General features: G+C 42.4%; 1 protein-coding gene across 3 annotated transcripts in view; it reads right to left on the bottom strand.

Moving 5' to 3' along the window:
- DMD (dystrophin) overlaps positions 1 to 22,347 on the bottom strand; it is a 1,885,017-nt gene that overhangs the window by 945,467 nt on the left and 917,203 nt on the right. For all 3 annotated transcript variants that reach the window (XM_060234097.1, XM_060234096.1, XM_060234099.1), the window contains one exon: positions 18,598 to 18,770. In XM_060234097.1, coding sequence (XP_060090080.1) covers positions 18,598 to 18,770 — 173 coding nt within the window. The remainder of the gene's footprint in view (positions 1 to 18,597; positions 18,771 to 22,347) is intronic.

Consider the following 22,347-nt stretch of genomic DNA (forward strand, 5'->3'; position numbering starts at 1 on the left):
TTTTGTTGCTAAAAAGATGAAAGTAGCCACCTTAAGGGTAGATAGATAATTAGATAGATAGATAATTTTATTTGTATCCCGCCCTCCCCGCCGGAGCAGGCTCAGGGCGGCTAACAGCATCATTCAAATTCCAACTATACAAAGAAAGGCAAAGAAAACAAATTACATTTAAACATTAAAATTCTGATTAAGTTTAAAATTAATTAATTAAATTAGTAAAAGTGCTAATGCTATTTGTTGTTTTATGATGGCGGTTATCATTAGCAATTTCTTTCTTCGTCAGCGAAAGCCAGTCGAAAGAGGAAGGTCTTGCAGGCCCTGCGGAATTGTTCAAGATCCTGCAGGGCCCGCATTTCCTCTGGAAGTTGGTTCCATAGGCTCGGGGCTACAGAGGAGAAGGCCCGGTTACGGGTGCATTGCAGCTTCACCTCTCTCGGTCCGGGAGTAGTCAACAAGTTTTTTCCGGCTGACCTCAGTGCTCTTTGGGGTTCATATGGGGAGAGACGGTCCCTAAGGTAGACAGGTCCTCGACCATATAGGGCTTTAAAGGTAACATCTGGAATGGCATCAGCCAATAAAAATTTAACACATTCCTCTTCTGATTTAAACTTTGTGAGAAATTGATTCAGCAGTTTTTTCGAATTGGCCCATAGAATGGACAGGATAGAATACAATGAGCAATATCTTCTATCTGATTGGTACCACAGGAACAGAGACGCTGGTCTACAGGTATTTTTTGAAATCTACCCTGAAGGTACAAGGATGGCATGGATTGGAAATGGGCTTGGGTAAATGCTTTTCTTAGAAGGGCGTTTGAGATGTCAGCAAGATGTGGGAAAAGAATTTATTTTTCTTGAACTGGGGATACCAGACAGAGAATTTAGATTGATGGATCAGATTGATGTCACGAAGGGTGTCCTTTTCAAAAAGGTTTTTAGGTTTTAAATGTTCTGACTTTTTAAATGTTAAATGTCAATTTAAATTCTGTTTTATCGTCTGTTGTGAGCCGCCCTGAGCCATTTTTATGGGAAGGGCGGGATACAAATCATAGATTAAATAAATAAATAAAAATCCAGTCCAGCAGTTAACTTGGATTCCAGCCTATTACCAACTTAAAGAGGGTAAAGAGTACATTTGTAAAATGGGAGAAAATAATTTGGACCACACATTCCTATTGCTGAAGTACTGAAAACTGTGTTTTACCAGGTGGTGCTCTGGAATACTACTAAGCTTCTTACAGTATTTTAATAGCATCAAGTGGGTTCTAGAAGTGATTGATGGCAAACTGACCTAGTCTCAGGTGTGGAGCAGGGGTACCTTGGGGAAGGGCCAGAATTTTCCTTAAAAAGGTATTTTGGATAACTTCTAGCTGGATGAGTATTCTCTCATTCCACCCCCAGATTTCTATTCCATACAGAAGCTGTAACACCACCTTTCCCTGGAATACCTTTGGGGCTGGAGGTATTAACTGACCATGCTTTGAAAAGAAAAATTGTAAAATAACTCCCATAGTACATTGTACAGTTAAAAGAGTGGCATTAAGATGGGCTTGCCAGGTCTGGGACCTCTGGAAAGCTATACCAAGATATTTAAAAAAGGAGCATTGCTCTATTTCATGACCATTGATGTGTTTTGGGCTAATTACCAAAAACTACAATTTTTGTTTTACTGTAATTAATTTTCAGTTCTTCTCTGTGACAGTAATCAGCCAGCTTAACTAACATCCTTCTAAGTCCTACCTGGGAGAATGACATAATTGCCATGTCATCCTCCACCTATATGGGATTTTCCGGCCAACTAGTGAGAGAGAGAAAAGGTCCTTGGAAGATTTATTGATTCTGCCCATTCTTCCATTTTAAGTAATAGATGGCATGTATATATAATAGATGGCATGTATATAGTTTAGAAGAAATATCCAAAAGACTGATTGGACGGTAGTTTGCAGGGTCTTGCCTATTACTTTTTTAATAGATAGGCATTATCGGCCAGACTCTTTACTGAAATTGACCTCACCTGCACTCTTCCCTTTAACTGGAAACAAAGTATTATTTGAGATATAAGCATTCATGTGCATACACTCTTCTTCAGATACAATGAAACTGAAGTTACTAGTCTTTACATATAGGTGGAGGGTGAACAATAAATTAGCATAAACATAATCAAGATGTTTAACAGATTCAAGGACCAAACAATAACAAGCATAGTTTATATGGTGACCATTTGTTTGGGTTTAATAAATATAACAAAATTGGAAATTGATGGGCAGATGTACCCTTCTTTATTGTGGAATGCTGTGAGTTATTAACTGAGACCCTGCCATTATGCTCCATCCATCTCCTCTCAAGCATGTTGGCAACCTTTAGAATGTCCTCTTCTTTGAAGTGGCTGTATAGAGTATCTCCTCTGTCCTAGACCAGAGAAATGCATTCCAATCTACCATTCCAAACTACATTACATTCTATAATAATAATACTTTTATTTATATCCCGCCCTCCCCGCCGAAGCAGGCTCAGGGCGGCTCACAACATATTAGTTCAATACAATTCAATAAAATCATATAATTCAATAAATACTACATTATAAAACCATCATTTAAATTGACATTCCAATTAAAATTAACAGTTATGGTGCTAAATGACAGGTTTTTAGTAAATTGATGGTGGAATACAACAGCAGCGAATCTATCATTTGCTCAGCACTCAGCGAAGGCCATCTTAAAAAGGCCCTGCTGAATTGGTCAAGACTCCGCAGGGCCCGCACTTCATCCAGAAGTTGATTCCACAGGTGTGGAGCTGCGATAGAGAAGGCCCGTTCCTTTGTGTTCAGCTGGTTCTTTCCAGCTGACCTCAGTGCTCTCTGGGGTTCGTATGGGGAGAGATGGTCCCTCAGGTAGGCAGGCCCTCGACCATATAGGGCTTTAAAGGTAATAACCAGCACTTTGTACCGAACCCGGTATGCAACTGGCAGCCAGTGCAGCCCACGCAGCCCCGGCCGTATGTGCTCCCAGTTTGAGCCCTAACAATAGCCTAGCCACTGCATTCTGCACCAGCTGCAGCTTCCAGGTTCGGCACAAAGGCAGCTCCATGTAGAGGGCATTACAGTAATCCAGTCTTGAGGTGACCGTTGCATGGATCACTGTTACTAGGTCCTGGTGCTCAAGGAATGGGGCCAATTGCCTTGCCCGTCTAAGATGAAAAAATGCGGACTTGGCAGTGGCCGCTATCTGGGCCTCCATTGACAATGAAGGCTCCAGTAGAACCCCCAAGCTCTTGACCCGGTGCACTGCTTTCAGCAACACATGATCAAAAACCGAGAGAGGAATTTCCCTTCCCAGAGTGCCACGACCCAAGCAAAGGACCTCCATCTTCGTTGGATTCAGCTTCAACCCACTCAGCCTGAGCCAACTTGCCATGGCTTGCAGCACCAGGCCCAGATTTTTTGGGACGCAGTCAGGCTGGCCGTCCATTAGTAGATAGAGCTGGGTGTCATCCGCATATTGATGACACCCCAGCCCATACCTCCGGGGGCAAGGGGGCGCATGTAGATGTTAAATAACATCAGAGAGAGAACTGCTCCCTGCGGCACCCCACAATCTAGTGAGTGCCTCTAGGACAGCTCTCCCCCAATTGCCACCCTTTGTCCCCATCCATCAAGACAGGAGGAAAGCCACTGTAAGGCCCTAATCCCTGCGTCGGCGAGCCGACGGGTCAGTAACCAATGATTGACCATGTCGAACGCAGCCGACAGGTCTAACATCATCAGCACCACCATGCCGCCTCGATTCAGATGCCGCTGGAGATCATCCACCAAGGCAACCAGCACTGTCTCTGTCCCATGGCCTGGGCGGAAGCTGGACTGATAAGGATCTAAGATGGAAGCGTCATCCAGAAAACCCTGCAACTGTAGCGCTACTGCCCTCTCGATAATTTTACCTAAAAATGGTAAATTTGAGACTGGCCGGTAGTTTGCCAATTTGGCCGGGTCTGCTGTACTCTTTTTCAAGAGAGGGCGGACCATAGCCTCTTTCAGAAGTGTTGGAAATTGCCCCTCTGAGAGGGATCTATTTACAATGTCCCTTAAAGGACGTAAGCTCCCTCTGACAAGATTTAATCAGCCAAGAGGGGCATGGGTCCAGATCATAAGTTGTTGGACGTACAGTTGAGAGAATTCCGTCAAGTTCCCCCAGGTTAAGTGTGTCAAAGTGATCCAGAACTGAACCAGAAGACAGGCACGGAGCCTCAAGATCTTGTACTGTATCCAATGTGGCAGGAAAGTCCTGGCGGAGCGACGTGATTTTATCTGCAAAAAATTTTGCGAAAACCTCAAAGCCTATATCTAATTCTCTCACATTTGGTCTGCCTTGAGGCAGTGTTGTAAGGTTTCTAATTATGCTAAATAATTGTGCCAAACGTGAATTTGCAGATGCAATCCTAGCCACAAAGTAGTCCTTCTTTGCGGCTTTGACTGCCATCTCATAAGACTTCATAAACGTTCTGTAGGATGTTCTTGTCGCTTTGTCACGAGTATGCCGCCACTGCCTTTCCAGTTGTCTGAGCCCTTGTTTCAGCTGCCGTAGCTGCAAGGTGTACCATGGAGCCGGCCTCACATGAGGGTGCAGAGGGTGCGATCTCGTTGATGGCCCTGGATAGCCGGCCATGCCAAGCCTCAACCAGGTCATCCAGGGAATCACCAGGGGGCCAGGGATCCTGCAGGGCCATTTGGAACCGCTCAGGGTCCATCAGAATCCGTGGGCGAACCAAAATAGGCTCTCCACCCATACAGGGTTGGGGCGGCGCCTTCACACGGGCCTTAAGGGCAAAGTGATCCGACCATGGCACCGCTTCTGTGGCAATATCATCCACCAAAATCCCGGATGCAAAGATCAAATCTAACATGTGACCAGCCTGGTGTGTGGGAGTTGTAACAAATTGGGAGAGTCCCAGTGTCGCCATGGAAGACACTAGGCCCATCGCCAGACTGGAGGCTGCGTCATAGGCGCGGACATTGAAATTACCCAGGACCATCAGCCCTGGGTATTCCAACGCCCAGCCTGCCATGGCCTCCATCAGGGATGGTAAGGTGCTGGCCAGTGCATTAGGCAGACGGTACACCAGCCAGATCGCCAACCCCTCCCCAACGTCCCTCGCCAGTCCGGCACATTCAATACCATCGATCGTTGGGGCCGGGAGAGCCTGGAAGGAGTAACCCTCCTGTATGAATGTACCACCCCTCCCCCCCCGCCCACTAGTCTATGATTGGTGAAAGACCGAGTAACCCGGGGGAGTCATCTGGGAGAGAGCCACCATCTCCCCATCTTGCACCCAGGTCTCCGTCACGCAAGCCAGGTCCATATCCTGATTGAGCAGGAACTCCCTAAGGATTGAGAATTTATTATTTATGGAATCCCTAGGTCGGGCATCCACACCTGCGTCCGGTGTGGCCTTTGCTAATACCAAGACGACTGTGGTGGCAGGGACCGAGCCGAAGTTGGCCGACCATCCAGGAGAACCTGGAGGCTGCAAAAGAGACTTACAAAAAATACTATGTTAAATCACATGTCCCCGCTTGGGATTTCAAAGTGGGAGATTCTGTATTTCTGTCAACCAAGAACCTACCTCTCTCACAACCCTCCAGGAAATTAGCTTACAAATTCCTGGGACCCTTCAAGATCAAAAGGGTCATTAATCCGGTGACAGTAGAGTTGGACCTGCCACCTGCTCTTGGTAAAATACACCCTGTATTTCATTGCAGCCTGCTCCGTCAAGACCCCGGCTCTTCGATTTGGCATCCTCACACGCCAGGGTCCCTCCCAATGCCGAGGGGGAACCAGAGCCACGAGATCCACAAAGTCCGGGACTCTAAGACCAAGCAGCCTCACCCACTGCCTCAGGGGGTGGAGGGGGCCTAGGGGGGGCAGTATGTCAAGTCTGCTCCTAACTTTGGTCAAGCCTGCACTCAATCACTGGTTCAGGAGGAAAGCATCCTGGGTAAAGCCATAATGTATTCCACTGCTGCTAGCTTGAACTCTCCTCACCCCCCCCCCCTCTTTTCCTTTGTTATATAGTATTGCTTTGAAATGGGAATATGTGAACTGGTATATCGTGCCTTCTCAGGCTTGGCATCGGGGGAGGTTGGAGCCAAGAGACGCTCAAGGCCAAACCAGGCCTGAGAAAGAAATTGTAACCTCAATGTGTGAATGTGCCCTGCATAGTACCCCTCTCTCAAGAATCCCTTTGAAGTGTACCTTATATGATTGCATTCTACTGTATGATCTTTAGTCTTTCAATCTTACTGTAGTCGAGAGCCATGATATCAATAAACTAGATACTTTGTTTCAACAAAGACTCGTTATTGAATCTGCCGACTTGACAGAGGGTTGTTCCAGGGTATGCATATAATTGGGACCCGGCCCGCGTTGCCTTGCTTTGTGATGCACTCGCTAATAAAGCATGTTGCCTTCAACACGTCTCGTCACTCAGTACATCACAGGGTGAAAGCAGTCACTCTGCCTCCGTTCCCAACTAAATGGGAGGGGAGGAAGATCAAGGCATGGGGTTACTTTCACTGCCTCTCTGCCTTGCAGAGATGGGCTGAAATCAGCTCATCTGACTCCCTCCCCATTTAAAGACCCCCATTAAAAGGTCTTTAAATAGAGAGGGAGGCAGTTCATGGGGTGCGGGCTGCTTTCAACACCTCTCTGGAAGAGAGAGAGGTGGTGAAAGCAGCTGATCTGCCAGGTTGCTGGCTTGCTCCACCCCCCCCACCCGTCGGGGAGTGCCCAATTTGGTGTTCCCTCAGGTGCACCTGGTGCAAGCTACCCCCTCTGCCCCCTATAGATCTGGCCCTGTCTGCAAGGCAGAGAGGCAGTGAAAGCAGTCCAGTGCCTTGATCTGCCTCCCCTCCCATTTAAATGGGAAGGGAGGCAAATCAGCTGCTTTCACCCCCTCTCTGCAAGGAAGAGAGGCAGTGAAAGCATCCCCATGCCTCGTTCTGCCTCCTTTTCCATTTAAATGGGAAGGGAGACAGATCGGCTACTCTCAACACTTCTCCACAAGGCGATGACGAAAACACCCCTGCACCCCTATCTACTTCCCTCCCCATTTAAAGACCCCAGGGCCAGCTGGTCGGTTGGGTCTTTAAATGGGGAGGGAGGCAGATTGGTCCCTTTCACCCCCTCTCTGCAAGGCGGTTAGCAACTGGGCCACAAAGAGGCACCGCACCACTCCTTTTGCCCACCTGAGACCCAGGCAGACAAAAGAGGCAATGTGACCTTGCTCCAAAGCACCACTTTCATCCTCCTGGGTCCCGGGTGGGTAGATGGGGCAGTGTGGCAGGGGCAGTGATGAAGTGGGGAGGGCAGCCTGGGGCGGCAAAAATCCCAGCACCAGCACCCCACACACTGGTCCATGGAAAAACTGTCTTCCACGAAACCATTCCCTGGTGCCAAAAAGGTTGGGAGCCACTGCTCTAATAGAGAGGCAAGAAGTAGCACAGGTGGTCAGGGACTATAATGTAAAGTCTGATTGAATAATATCAATCAGACTTCATGGAAAGCTGATGAACAGTACCGTTATTCAGGTTTATGCCCCAACTACAAATGCTGATGGGTAAGAAATTAAAAGCTTTTATATAATTATCCAGGATGATAAGTAAAATGTGATAATTAGCATAGGTGACTGGAACATGAAAGTAGGAGACAAAGTAGAATCAAATATTGTTGGAAGATTTGGACTAGGAGCATGTAGCAAAGCAGGAGAGAGACTCCAGCTCCTGTCCCTCCAGGGCAACACTGGAGGGTGGGTGTGACTTTGCCAGCCCAGAAGAGTGGGGTAGCAACACCAGCAGGGTGGTGTGATTTGCTGTGACTGTAGGGGGTGGAACCATCTTGGCTCATATTGGGGCTCAAATCGGGGCTCTGTCCTCAGCCAGTTAGTTGTCATTTGTGCTTAGCACATCCTGTTTCCAGTGTAGGCTGCATCTGGTTTCTAGTAGGAGCCAAGTAGGATTTTTTTTTTGCTTTCATCCTTGATTGGCATTCAGGATAGAGGTGTTTTTGCCTACCTTGCATTGGAGCAGTGGTTTTGGGATAATTGGCTTGGGTGGTTGCTGTTAAATAAGTTGGTCTCCTGGGTTTCCACAGTCCTGGGCTGGAAATGAGGACCACTGCTGGGAAATGCCTGGTTAGGTTCATCTCTGCAAGTTGTACAGCTTCAGTGATGGCTTTCCATGGTGGCAACCAGTTTGCCAGGCTTCTGGCCATGAGCCAAATTGTTGGCTCTGGGTCAGGGCTGGGGGTTCACCCAAGGTAGGCAAGGATGTTGGTTGATGTGCGACACCTGCCTGGCGTGTTCTGCACCTTCAAATCTGTCCCCCTTTTGCTGCTGAGTTATAAGTTAAATAAAGTGGCCCTTCTTTGATTCCAAGCTGGTGTCTATCTCGTCATCTCAACTAGGGGGGCAAACAGAATTCTACAATGAAAACAATTTGTCCATTTCAACACATGTTTCAGGCATCTAAACAGTATACATGCACATCACCAGATGACCAATACAGAAATCAAATAGATTACATAATCAGAAGCATAAGATGGAGAAGCTCTATTCTCTCTGCTGAAACAAGACCAGGACTCAATTGTAGTATGATAATATTAAAAATTAACATAAAGCTGACAAAAAACCCACCGAAGGATTCATAGTGCCAAAATGCAGTCTAAACAACATTTCTGTTAAGTTTAAAGACCACGTAAAGAACAGATTTGTATTGCCAAATTGAAGTGAACTTGAAGTAGAAGAGATAGTATCAAGGAAGAATGTGCAAATGTTTATATGAATAAACAGGTTTCTGATTCACCAGAGACTTTTTGCTAACATAGACATTTTTTTCTGAACCAGTATTCTCACTCCCTTAAAAATCCTGAGTAAGTACAACAGAATATGAAATCGAATTCCATCTAGCCATACAATATTTTGAATAACTACTCCTATTTGATATTTAACACTGACAGTATGCATTTTAAGTACAAAACAGCCAGGTGTGTGGCAGTCAATCAAATTACATAGTACAATATACCAAGTCTTCTTTAGAAAGGAAAAAGATCTGTTACAGATGAATGAATAGAAATGTGCACCAATATCACAATTAGAACCAAATACTCAGATCAGGAGCTGCATAAATGATTTGGGAAAGGTGGGTGTTTTGAATGCATATCAATGAATTTGTTCCTGTTTGCTTCTGCGCTTTTTCCATTTCTGGCATAGACAGGAAGGCACTGGTATTCAGCCATATGGCTTAGACTCAGTCCGTTTAAGATTACTATGATGTCTGTTGGCAAGTATAAGCCTTGTGAGGAATTGGCATAGATTGGGGCTAGCCTATCAATTAAGAGCATCTGCCCACTGTTCACTAAGAATCTCAAATTATTGGGTTTAGTCACTGCTCATGGACCACAAGGTAACAGAAACAGGAAGGAAAGCTCATTTTTCTTTAGTAAAAAGATTGCATATATTCCACTCAGACTGTGATTAACATACATAAGTGGGGCTAGTATGGCAATATCCCTTGCTACACCATCATAATCAATGTTTAATATGGTCAAAGACCCATCAAATAACAACAACAAATAACACCTAACCAGGGCTTTTTTTTTTTTAGCAGGAATGCAGTTCCAGCTGGCTTGGCATGAAGGGGTGTGGCCTAATATGCAAATGAATTTCTGCTGAGCTTTTTCTAAAAAAAAAAAAAAAGCCCTGCACATAACATCCATATAACAAAATGTACAGCTCAAGATAAACACAATTTAAAATTGGGCATATAATTTCCAAAATGTTCAAGTCCAGAAAATTAGGCTTAAAATAATTAAGTATTCCACCTACCAGCTGTTTCCAATATCTTATGGTCTGCACTGTAAATGATGCTACCTTTAAGGTAATTTTCTGGTCTCTATCCACTAAAAGCGTATCTAAATAAAATCGGATATTTCTCCTCAGAAATTGGCTACAGATCAGTGTTATATAAATTGCATGAATGCTCCGATAAAGTTTGTACTCGAGAAGCACAGGACTCAGAGTTATAGCCTCACCCGAATCCAAGCACAAGGGGATGTGGTGTAGTGAGGAATAACCCAGAAATCAGAATGACAGCGGAATCCTCTCCACCACTGAGTGACTTCATCTCACCATTTTGGTGATCCTCTGAGTGTATGCACAAGAAGGCATGGCATCATTCCTCTTCATGCATGTGTACCAGCAGCATGGGCCCTCCCCAAAACAGCAAAAATTGTGGCTTTGTGGAAACTCATGACCCACCATGAGCTTCAAGGGGAACTCCTGCAGAAAAGCTCAAATCCACCCTGAAAATTTGGTATGAGGGACTGGTGGTGGCCAATGTTCCCTCTAAGCTGCAGAGTCTTGTGAGGAAAAATTCTACTTTGTGAGCTACTGGCATTAAAGTTGTGAGCTACTGGTATTAAAGTTATGAGCTGCTGCATAAATTAGTGTGCTCTGGGGCCATTCTTCCTGAGCTAAGACAAGAATGTGTGAGCTGGAGGCTAAAAATGTGTGAGCTAGCTCACACTAACTCAGCTTAGAGGGAACACTGGTGGTGGCTATGAACAGCAACTGCAAGCCTGCCTTGATTTCCTCTTCACTACTTTGCCGCTCCTTTAAAAATACAGCAGATGGACTGAGAGATGCTATTGTTTGGATGCATGCCTCCTATTCACCAAACCATTAGGGTGTTTTATAAAGCATCATCTTGGCTGGGTCCAGACTGGCAGTTTAAGCCAACACAGGGACAGCTGACAGAAGGATTTAAAATCAAGTCCAAAGGAGCACATCTACCTCCCATCCCGCTCCCGTACTCACCCCATCCTCTGGCATCTCTGAAGTGGCCCCAAAAGTGGTAGTAAATCCATCTGCCACATGCCATCCAACTTTCTGGGTGTCTGAATGTGGGGATGGGCAAGTGAGATGGATTGGTGGTGTGAACCCACCAATCCACTCTAGGTGCTTACTGGTATTTTTTTTTTTTTTTTAAAAATACTGCCTAGAGAGCATGAGCGCATGTGTGTATGACTACTAAAATATAGGAAAAAATGAAACCCAAAGCATGCCAAGGGGATGGTGTATAAGAGCCATCTGACCTCACCAAAGCTCCTCCTGTGCTGAAAATAAGCAACTCACATGGGAGCGTCTGATCAGGATTCAGCCACTCCATTTTGAACCGCCCTGATTTGAGATATGTCTGGTGCACCTGAAGCTGCTGATCTGGACCCAGCCTTTGATTCCATTCTGACATTCCATTCTAACATTCTTCCTATCTTCTTCTCTACTTTCACTACAAGCATAAGAAGTTTCAGTAATCAACAGTTCTTGCTTCTATGTGCTACTAAAAAGTATGCTTCATCATGAGTGGCAAATCATTCACCACCAAATTCTGTCAAAGCACATGTCATTCTTTCCCAGGGGGGAGGCTGTCGGGGCACTGCCCCCTGACTTCCAGACAGGGCCCCCTGACTTTTTGGGGGTAGTCTGCTCTCTCTCTCTTTCTTTTTTTGCCACGGCTGAGCCACTGAGGTACCATCAGCGGCAGCCAGAGCTGGGAGATCTGAGCAGAACACAGTGCACAGCAGCAGCAAAAGTAGCAGGCAGAGAGGAGGGAGGCAGAGTAGTGGGAAGTGGAGGAAGCTGTGTGGAATGAGCCGGGATGGGGGGACAGATGGAGCTGTTGACCACAAAGTGTTAGAGTGGGGGAGAGGGAGACAGAAAGAAAACCCTCTGCTTGCATGTAAGGTGTGGTCTATTCTCAACTCCACAAAGTTTTAGGGTTGACTGCTTTGATTTGGCCACTTTCAGAGCCTCCAGTTTTTACTCCCACCCCAGAAAGCTTCTGAGAAGCAGCAAGCCACACAGTGGATGGGCAAGGGTGCCCCCTTGCTTTTTTTTTTTAAACCTGACTTTTAAAATCCTGGCTACAGCCTAGGTAAATATTTTATTATTAGTCACTTTTTGCTGATGTTTGACTATTAAATACAAACCAATAATTTACATTAATGAATTATGCAGTTTTATCTGACTCTACTCTAAAACTGCAATACTCCACAGTTAATTTTCTTTTCAGAAACAGTATACACATATACAAAGCAACTCACAAACTGAATCTGAAAGTTAAAAAATGAAGATGCCTCAAACACTTCTAAAACTGTCCTAAGGTTTCAGCATAAAAATGAATACTGGCAATAATGTTTGATCCATGTCTCAAGGGCACAATTGTAATGATACATCCAGTTCTTATAACTAGAAGCAAAGTGCTAGAGGCCACATTGTCTGCCTTAATCCCCCTTTCCCAAAGTATTTTTTGTGTATGCAGCTCAAATGCTTCTCAGCAAAACACAGATGGCTTCAGAAACACAGTGGAGTTCCACAATAACCCAGTGAAATAGTGACAGCAAAATTGGCACTAAAACAAATAAAGATTAAAGCAGGAAATAAAATAAAGGTTCATTCAATTTCATGTAATGTGTAAGTATTTTGGGCTAACTATGGCAGGGATATTTCAATAACAGTCAGCTAAAAATAATGCAGTGCTTTGCATTTTGAGAAGCTCTTTGATGGAAAGAGAACATTCAGACAATAAAATACTGGTGCTCCCATCTGAAGACAAGATTTTTGGAATAATTTTGCTGATTTTATTACATCTTACAGAGTAGGAAAACTCAGACATCTTAATTCTTAGAAGGAAATCCCATATTTTCAGTGACCATCAATTTTCCATGAAGACTATTCAGTCCTAAACAGTGTTCAATGCACTTTAATGGGCTTAGAATGATGGACAATTAGTAGTACTTAGAGATAAAAATGTGGAGTTACATTATTGCCTGAACAATCATACTATTGGGGAGGAAGATGGAACATTTAAGATAGCTCAGTCTGAACAAGAATCTTTCTTATGGCTGAGATGTGAGGACCTTTAATCTTCTAAAAGCCCAGGATGCATAAACCAGCTCAATGAACTTTCAATAGCAGGGCAAATAAATGGACAGTTTTATTATTTTATTTTATTTATTTATTTCATTTATGTCCTGCCTTTTTCCTCAGTGGGGATCTAAAGCAGGTTACATCATTCTCCTTTCCTCTATTTTTCCCTTACAATAACCCAGTAAGGTAGGTTAGACTGCAAGACTGTGACTGGTCCAAGGTCACCCAGTGAATTTCCATGGCATAAGTGGGGATTTGAACCTGGGTCTTCCATATACTAGTTCAACACTTTTCACTGATACAACACACTGGCTTTAAGCTGGGGAAAGACTTTTTAAAAAAAAATTTTAGTATTTCTATTCCACCTCACCTCCTTGGACTATTAAAAATTTCATTAGATACAAGATATTGCCAAAATAAGGTTGGGAATAGGAGTTTGGATCTTACTTGCTATTTTTGCTACATAAAAGAGAAGAACAGCATAACCACTAAACACTACATGGGGTGGGCTGTGGTGAGTTGAGAAACTGCATGATTGTTCCTTTCTCTTTTACCCTCAAAAACGCTGATCCAACCGATGATGTATTTTGTCCTTATTTAAAAGATCACAGAGGATGTTTCTGCATTATGAGCTTGCCTCTCTTTCTCCCCACGTTGTTCTGCCTTGGGTCAGTTTCATGAGTTTCATGTGCCTGCCTTTTTTCGCAGCTTCTTTTTCTTTTCTCCACTCCTTTTGTTCTGCATTTCTTTGTTGGTTCTGTTTCAACCACTCACCCATCCCCGTCACCATTCAGTAGCCCAACCCTCCACCATCTTCCCCATTTTTTTTATGCACATGCATGGTTTCATTACTGTGTTTCCAATTCCCACAAGGTTCACATTTACTCACCAGTAGGCAGTGGCACCTCTCAATGGCAAGTTTGATTTTTTTGGAACAGATTGTTGTTGCATCATGTGATGCACCATGGAGATTCTTCAGTGCAGCATTGGGTGATCACAAGGAAAATTTATTTTCAGTGAACAAGACACAGTCCACAGTCTATTCAGTGCTACACAAATCACAAAAGGGGGGGGGGGATACTGCTCCATTCTCCGGTTTTGCTAGATGCTTTGTTAGCAGACAGACAGAAGGATCAGCCCTGCCTCTTTCCCCTCTTGCTCAGTCGAGGGAAAGCAGGAAACCGTGAGTGCTTCTTGCAGCTGGTCAGCTGCTAGAAGCATGGAGAGCTGATCTACTGGCCCTGCTCAAATAGAGCAAGAAGGGAAAGTGGAAAGCCATGGTTCTCCATGCTTCTTGCAGCTGGCCCTGCCTTTTCCCCATCTTGCTCAATTGAACAGGAGGGGAAAATGGGAAGCCATGGTTATCTGTGCTTCTTGCAGCCAGCTGGCTGCTGGAAACATGGAGAGCCAGCCTGCCAGCCCCACCTCTCTTTCCCTTCTTCTCAGGAGCAGAATAGGAGGAGAGAGGAGCTGGATTGGTCTCCCTGCTTTTTGCAGCCAGCTGGCTGTGAGAAGCAGAAAGACCCGGCCTGCCAGTTCTGCTTTTTTAGGTCATGGGGGAGGGGACTTTTTAAAAATTCAAGTGCTCCCTGATTTTTTAAAAGAATCCTGGTGATATGGGATCATAAGTGGAAGGAAAAGCAAGATGTCACAGACTCAACAATGTCTGCCTTGCATTGCAATGTGATCAGTCCTCTTTTTTTTTTTTTTAATAGAGGTGTGGTAGGCTGGACGATTGTGATGTCAGGGGTCATCATTGCAGTGCGTTGGAACTGGAATTGGTGGGCATGGAAAACAATGATAATGAAGAGCAGTATGGGAATATTTGTCATGAATGGCAGAATTCCACACAGTAAATGGTGAGTTCAGTGCTGAGGCAAAAACAAAAAAAAACCCCGCAAAAAAACAGGAATACGAAAACCATGGAGGAGAAGCTGTACATGTGGGCCAAAACTTTGATCTGCAGCATTGTGGGGAACCAATCACAAGCTCCAAGTCACTTTGACGGTTTGTGCTGGGGCAGGTGAGTGTGTGGAATCGGCCAGAGATTTATTTATTTTTTTACTGAGGCTTTAAACAATCTGCCAGGATACACAAGTTCCACAAAGATCTTGTAAATTCCTACCTGATGGAGATTGATTATTTAGAGAGTGATATAGTTCACAATTGTATCTGAGAAAATTAGGAGCAAATCTGTGTAGCCCACCGTAATCTCCTGCATTATATACCATATAACATAAAGCAAATAGTGTTTCAGGAAAAATATAAAATAATTCTGGTAAGAAACCCAAACCAGTAGAAAGATTTAGGGAATTCCTTTTTCTGGATTAGAGACCCAAATTTGGCTGAAGCCTCACTTTGAGAAAACATTGTTATTCTCTCTGTGAGCACCTCACCATGCAATGCAAATATAACTCATTTTCACTGCTGCAGATGGCACAGAGACAAACAGAAAAGAACCCTGCATAATGCAGACAATGCTGAGTGTCTCATTTGGGGAAAAAATGAACCTGGAAACATTCCCAGATTATACATCTGTCTCCAAGTTACACTTTAGAAGAAGAGGCCAAACAGCAATGACATGTGGAGGATTAATGACTTATTCTTTGGACTCCAGCTCCAACTGATCTCACCTCACTCCTATAGTGACTTCAACTAAGCTAAAAATGCTGAATGAAGCCAGTACAAGAATCAACAACCATTTAAAATATCACATAGGAAGGAAATAGGAGGCCGTAGCATCAAAGAGTAAATAAAAAGAGGTAGGTACTGAATGTTTTCTGAATAATACAGGTTCAAATACACCTCTGTGTACTTCCACCTTTGTAATATTTCCAATTCACTTTAACATACTTACCAATACAGCACTGTTATTTCTAACACAAATTGGTACAGTGACAAAAAGGCTTTGAACAAGTTATTAAACATTACTACTTTTTAAAAAATAGAAAGGCAAAGGCTCAGTCAAAATATTCTGCAAACATTAAAACACTTCTGAATTTCCACTCCTTTTCTGAAACAAAACACCACTTACCGTAACAGTAGAATTCTGTCTTTGTATGCTGGGCTACCCAATAAGTTTAGATCTCTGAATTCTTCTGTAGAATTTAGTGGGAATCCTTTAGGTTTTTTACACATCTTCATAGTAATCATGTTTTAGGACTATGGGTCTTAGGTTCATACTGAAATAGTTTTCCTTGGAATTGGTTCCAGGAAATAAAAATAACCCAAGATTGTGTCACAAAAGTTCCATTAATTAATGTTAAGCATAAGGAAACCAGAACTAGTGAATCCCAAACAGAAAACATTTCAAAAGAATCAAAAGTCATTAATTTTTTGAAGTCCAAAGAGGAGTATTTACTTTAAACCAAAATTAAGAAGAAAAATTGAATTTATACCCCATGCTTCACTCAGAGTCTCCGAGTGGCTTACAATCTCCTTCTCTTCCTCTCCCCACAACAGACACCCTGTGAGAGAGCTCTGAGAGAACTGCTCTTGGAGAACAGCTCTGAGAGAACTTGTGACTGACCCATGGTCACCCAGCTGGCTGCATGTGGAGGAGTACAGAATCAAACCTGGCTCTCCAGATTAGCGTCTGCTACCCTTAACCACTACATCAAACTGGCTCAACTACTATTTTATTTAATATCAGCTATGCCAATTTAAAAAGCTGTCATGTTTGATTTAAATATCTCCATTTTTATTTCTCCCTTTTAAGAAACAAACCTGTGAATCTTCATTTTTGCACCAATTCATTGGTCCTCATGGTGATTCCCCCGTTAACACTTTAAAAAGTATTACACATTTGCATATAAATGGTATATATTACTTTATGGTACAGAAAACCCAAAAGAATAATTAATGACAGCAACAAAAATGGGGCTAATGGTAAATGGTAACAATGACAACAGATGAAATGAAAAAGAAATGCCATCTCATCCCTAAGTCATATTCACCTGCTCTATTCTGGCAGCTGTTTATGCATTTATTTCCCCTAAACTTCACTACTATAGCAAATTAATTATTGTGCAAGATTCACTACTATTGATTGGAGCCAAGATGTGCTATATGACAAGAGTAAGGACACATATTGAAGTACGGAAGCTTTCTTCGCCAGAACTAGACTAGGGTGCTTTTTGGCTTTGCTGCCATCCAGCAGGAATGCCCTGTCTCTCACCCTTTACTAGCAGCATGTGGAACGCTGGTTGTAAAGGCAGAACAAAGCAGCATCAAAGCAGGGGTAGAAGCACATTTACCAGAACAGTTCTCAGGGTTTAGCCTCACTACAATTCCACACTTATCTAAGCCTGTAATGTGATTTTTTTGGCAAATGTTGTATGGAATTTGCTGTATAGGTTCAATGTACAGTGCACTTTTGCTGGTTGCTGGCTGATGGGGCTTGTGAGAATTTTTTGCCAGGAGCCCAGAGTGGCTTCTCGATTTGTACTGATTCCAAAGCACGGGGATGTTTATGTCTGGACTAATTAAAGTTTAGATTAAATTTTAAACTTTAAATGCCTTCTGAGTTCACTCACCAAGTCCCACCACAATGGCAGCATGACTCCGCAAGTTCAGAAAGCATTTTAACTTTAAATGCCTTCTAAGTTCACTCACTGAGTTGCACCACCGAGGTAGCACAACTTGTTGAGTGAACTCAGAAAGCATTTAAAGAGACCATGGTCTCTTTAAATGCCTTCTAGCTGTGTCCAAATAAAAGCTGGATAATATCATGGGGAGGGGTAACTATTTCAGTAAGTAGATCAGATTTTATAGTTTGTTTTCAGCTGAATAAATACCTGAATAACACCAATAAAGTATAATACCAATAAGGCAACATCTACACACTGTTTACCTTTCTTTCAAATTCACCATCTTTAATTGAATAATTATATAACAGCAACTAAATAGTTTCTAACATTATAGCAACCAGAAAGGCACAGCAATAAAGGTCCTGGCCCAAACTACTTGTAAATTTTTTTTTTCTTTTTGCATGCAAGACTAATACTTGAAAGATAGGAAAACAATATCCAGAAATTTTTGTTGTTGCTGTTGTTGTTGTTATTTTGCCCCATCCTGACTTGTGCCAGGCTCTGGGTGATCTGCAATATGGCATAAGCCATGGTGACGGATATAGGGACCTTCTTTTTAAAATTAAGACACAATCTTCGTTAAAGCAATATATATGTCAGATAAAGTAGCGTAATGTAGTCAATGAATTAACTGAATCCATCAACTAATTTCCTTATAAGTACCTCCATGCAATGTTCCCTCTAAACTGTGGAGTCTTATGAGCAAAAATTCTACTTTGTGAGCTACTGCCATTGAAGTTGTGAGCTCTTGGCATTAACGTTGTGAGAAACTGCATAAATCAGTTTGCTCTAGGGGCATCCTTCCTGAGCTGAGACAAAATGTGTGAGCTGGAGGCTAAAAAATTGTGAGCTAGCTCACACTAACTCAGCTTAGAAGGAATACGGCCTCCATGGTCCAAATATTAAGACAGATTCCGTCTGGAATTAACCAAATATTCTGCATGGAGAACATCCAAAGGTGCAATCATACATTATAAGCCAAATGTTAATAAGTCTTATCATAGATCACAAACAAATGTAAAGAAGTTACTTACGCTTGAAGTTCTCGATACATCTGGTTAACTTTATCCCACTGATATGAAAGCTGAGTCAGTTTTTCCTGTATCCTTGCAGCTTCTGCAGGTGTGGCACTTTTCATAACCGCTGTCTTCTTACAGTGAACGACTTCAATCTGACCTGAGTGTCTCCCAAGGCTATCTTTGATTTTCTGAAAATCCACATAGATATATATTAAAAAGGTAGAAACAGACTATTTCAAAGAGGAAGTAACTGACAAAAAATTGAAATAGAAGTTGGATACTGCCAGGAATTGATAAAGAATATGTATAAACTCTGAACAATTTGAAAGGGCAAAAAAGTAGATTAGTGGCGTTTAAAGGAATGGATTGTGGATGGGCTATGGAATAGCAACAGTCTTCTGGAATGAAGGAAAGGAATGAAGAACTTTTTTGTAGGAGAGATGGCTGTCGTACAAATGACATTTAACAATTTAAATGGAATTTTTAAAGTTAGCTTAAGATGAGCTTAGAATTTTGTAATCATCTGTCTTGCACTTCTGTGGACAGTCAGTTATGGATCTAAAAATCAAACTGAAACCATGACACAGGTTAAAACTAGAGAACTCCTAGTTAAAGATAACTGAAGTCCTGAAATGAGGCATTAAGCTTTGGCAACCCCGTCATATTTCTTTATCCTGAGTTTCCAGTCATCTTGTCAGATGCCACAGTTTTTAATAAACCCAGAAGCATACAATTTGCAATTGCCATTTCTTTACCTTACTTATGAATTTTATTTAGAACCCATATATGAAAGTTAACCAAACATAATATTTTGGGACAATTCTGACATCTCATGCAGAGATAAAATAGGCATCACCAGTTGAAGACTGTTCTCTCTTGTAAGCCACTCTGAGACCATGGGCAGAAGCAGGATAGATTAACTATCTACCCATATTTCTCTGGCCCAGAGTTTATGATTAAAAGTTCTGAATAGGCAGTAAATTTAATATTTCCTTTCTAGGCCCTACGGTATTATCACAGACAGACCATCTCTGAGCCTGCTAATTGAGAACAGCCTATACAGCCATACTACAGCCATACAAGCAATAAATAATGTTGAAAGCCAAAACATATTAAGGGGTTGTATATGAGCAGTATGTGCCATTTTAGTGTTCATAATTATAACCTGGATAAAGTTTATTCTTCAAAAGTCTATAAGGCCAACACTGCTGAAACAGTTGGAAGGAATGGAAACATCAGCTGTGTTGCATTTGACCCAGCTTTAGCCAAAGATACACCTCCTCCAACTTGGTTTTCCCTGGTTGTTAATGTTTGTTTTGTGTAATAAAATTGATTTATTAAAAATGTTGGATGGTAAAATTAAAAATTTATTAGGAGATAGTTTGCAAGCCCCCCTCCCCCCAAGATTCAACTGCCTTGGGACCTCTACAGGGTTTAATCCAGCACTGAATGGGAACTCAGAGTGGTTTACATCATTCTTTTCTCCATGTTATCTTCACAACAGCCTTGTGAAGTAGGTTAGGCTGAGAGAGTGTGACTAGCCCAAGGTCACCCAATGAGCTTCCACAGCACGAGTGGGGATTCTAACCTGGGTCTTCCAGATAATAATCTGACACTCTTAACCACTACACCACTGATTGTCACTTCCATGTATTTTCCTGTAGTACAGCTCCTGTATCCAAAATAAGGACTGGGGAACCTTTAGCTGTTTATGTTGTTCATTTAAGAAAGGCAGGTTGGATAATGCAGTAGCAGCAGCTTAAAGACTCAAAGATTTTTCTCATTAGAGTCAAATTAGACATTATGGTTTTTTGCACATTCGCCACAGGGACTTGCAGCCATAATTGCAGTCTTGATGGTCCTTATAAAGACAGAAAGGCAGAATATAAATTTTGTAAATAAATTAAATAACAAAATGCACCAGCAAGTCCCCATATCAACTAAAATCTAAACAGCACAGATTGTCCCAATTCTAATCAGGGGAAAGGTGTGGGGGGAGGATGGGCTTCTGCTGTTCTCAATACAGCCAAAATTACCGAGAGGCTGTGGAGGCAGACATTATTGCCCTGTTAGGAGGCTGCATGTGCAATGAATACTTGCATTTGCAACTTTCTGATGAAGCAAATAACACCTGCTCTTGCAGTCCCCAAGTAATTTCAACTGCTGAAAATGGCCAGGAGAAGGAAGACAGGAGCCACTCTTTCCATCATAGCCATCTCAGTCAGAATTGGGCTTGTAGGTGATTTTTAAATACTAGTTGCCATGGGGACTTGCACTGCAGTATGGCTACAAGTGTCTGTGATGAACTTATGAATAAGTAATGCCTAGTTAAGAACTCAACAAATCCCAGGTACTAGGATGCCACTGCACCTAGAAATTTCATTGTGGCACCTAGCATTTTCAGCTGTCATTTATTATAAGAGCCTTGGTAATTCTCAGTAGAAGGTCAGAGTTTATTTAACTTTTGGTGGTGACTAGGGTTATCCATATATAGATGCATGGATGGATGCATGGATGGATGCATAGATGGATGCATGGATGGATGGGTGGGCAAGCAAGCAGGCAGGCAGACAGACAGAGATGATGATGATGATGAAGAAGAAGAAAGAGAGAGATGATGGATGGATGGTTGGTGGTTTTAAAAATGTCAACAAACTGAAGTGTTAAGAATAAGGTTTTGTAGTGGCAATGATTAGAAAGTATAGTCATTAAAATATAAAACCCTGAAGGCTAAAAAATTAGTCTGGCTCCTACATTTTTGGGGTGCTAAGGAAAATTTGTCAAAGGTTGGTCTGGTTTGGTTCTCAGCAATACTCATTCTAAGCTATGGAGTCTTGTGAGCAAAAATTCTACTTTGTGACCTACTGGCATTGAAGTTGTAAGGTACTGCAAAAATTAGTTTGCTCTGGGGCCATTTTTCCTGAATTAAGACAAAAATGTGTGAGCCGGAGGCTAAAAAACTGTGAGCTAGCTCTAACTAACTCAGCTTAGAGGGAACATTGGTTTTCAGTGACAGCCACACAAAGAACGTTATGCTGTAGTCCCGGGCACTGCTGACAGCCCAAATCCCAATGAGTTTTAAGCAGCCCACTTAAGTGTTGGATTAAAGTACTTTGCAACTATAGCATGTCTTCAAAAGACACCCTGGAGTGTCTCTACTGAAAAAAAAAAACTTTTAAAATATATTTATTACAATTATACTCATTTACTGTTGAGCTCCCAGTAGCTTTCTCTATATGGCATTGATCAGTTCTACACATTCATAGCTTATGAGAATACCTCAAGCCTCTACTAATTAAGCTTAATGAAATGGGACAGATCAAAGGTATATAGACTTTTATGTTGATTTGTTTTATGTCAAGATTTTGCTAAAATAGCTGCAGTGCTCTTTAAACTAATTCAAATATTGTTGCTTTTACACAGCATTGCATCTGTGTAAATTGCCTCAAATTTTGTCTGCTTCTATGAACATGTGTATGTGGTTACAGAGCTTTCTGTTTCTTTTGTGTACACACACATGTGCAGATATCTCCTTCCTTATATGCATTTTCTACATACAAAGGAGTAATACTTGTTTTTGAGTGGTTGAGTGCAATGTTCAAGTTGCATTAGATGCCGCCAAGGATTTTGCAACCTGGCTAACAAAAGTGCGTTCTGCTTTCATATCTATGAAAGAAAAGGAAAGAGAAGGAGTTTAAAAAGCCCATTTGCAGATTAAGTGACAGCAGCCTTTGGAGCCTGGATCCATTATATTTGAATGCTCTT

This window comes from Heteronotia binoei, chromosome 3 (genome assembly GCF_032191835.1).
Source record: "Heteronotia binoei isolate CCM8104 ecotype False Entrance Well chromosome 3, APGP_CSIRO_Hbin_v1, whole genome shotgun sequence".
Classification (NCBI taxonomy): domain Eukaryota; kingdom Metazoa; phylum Chordata; class Lepidosauria; order Squamata; family Gekkonidae; genus Heteronotia; species Heteronotia binoei.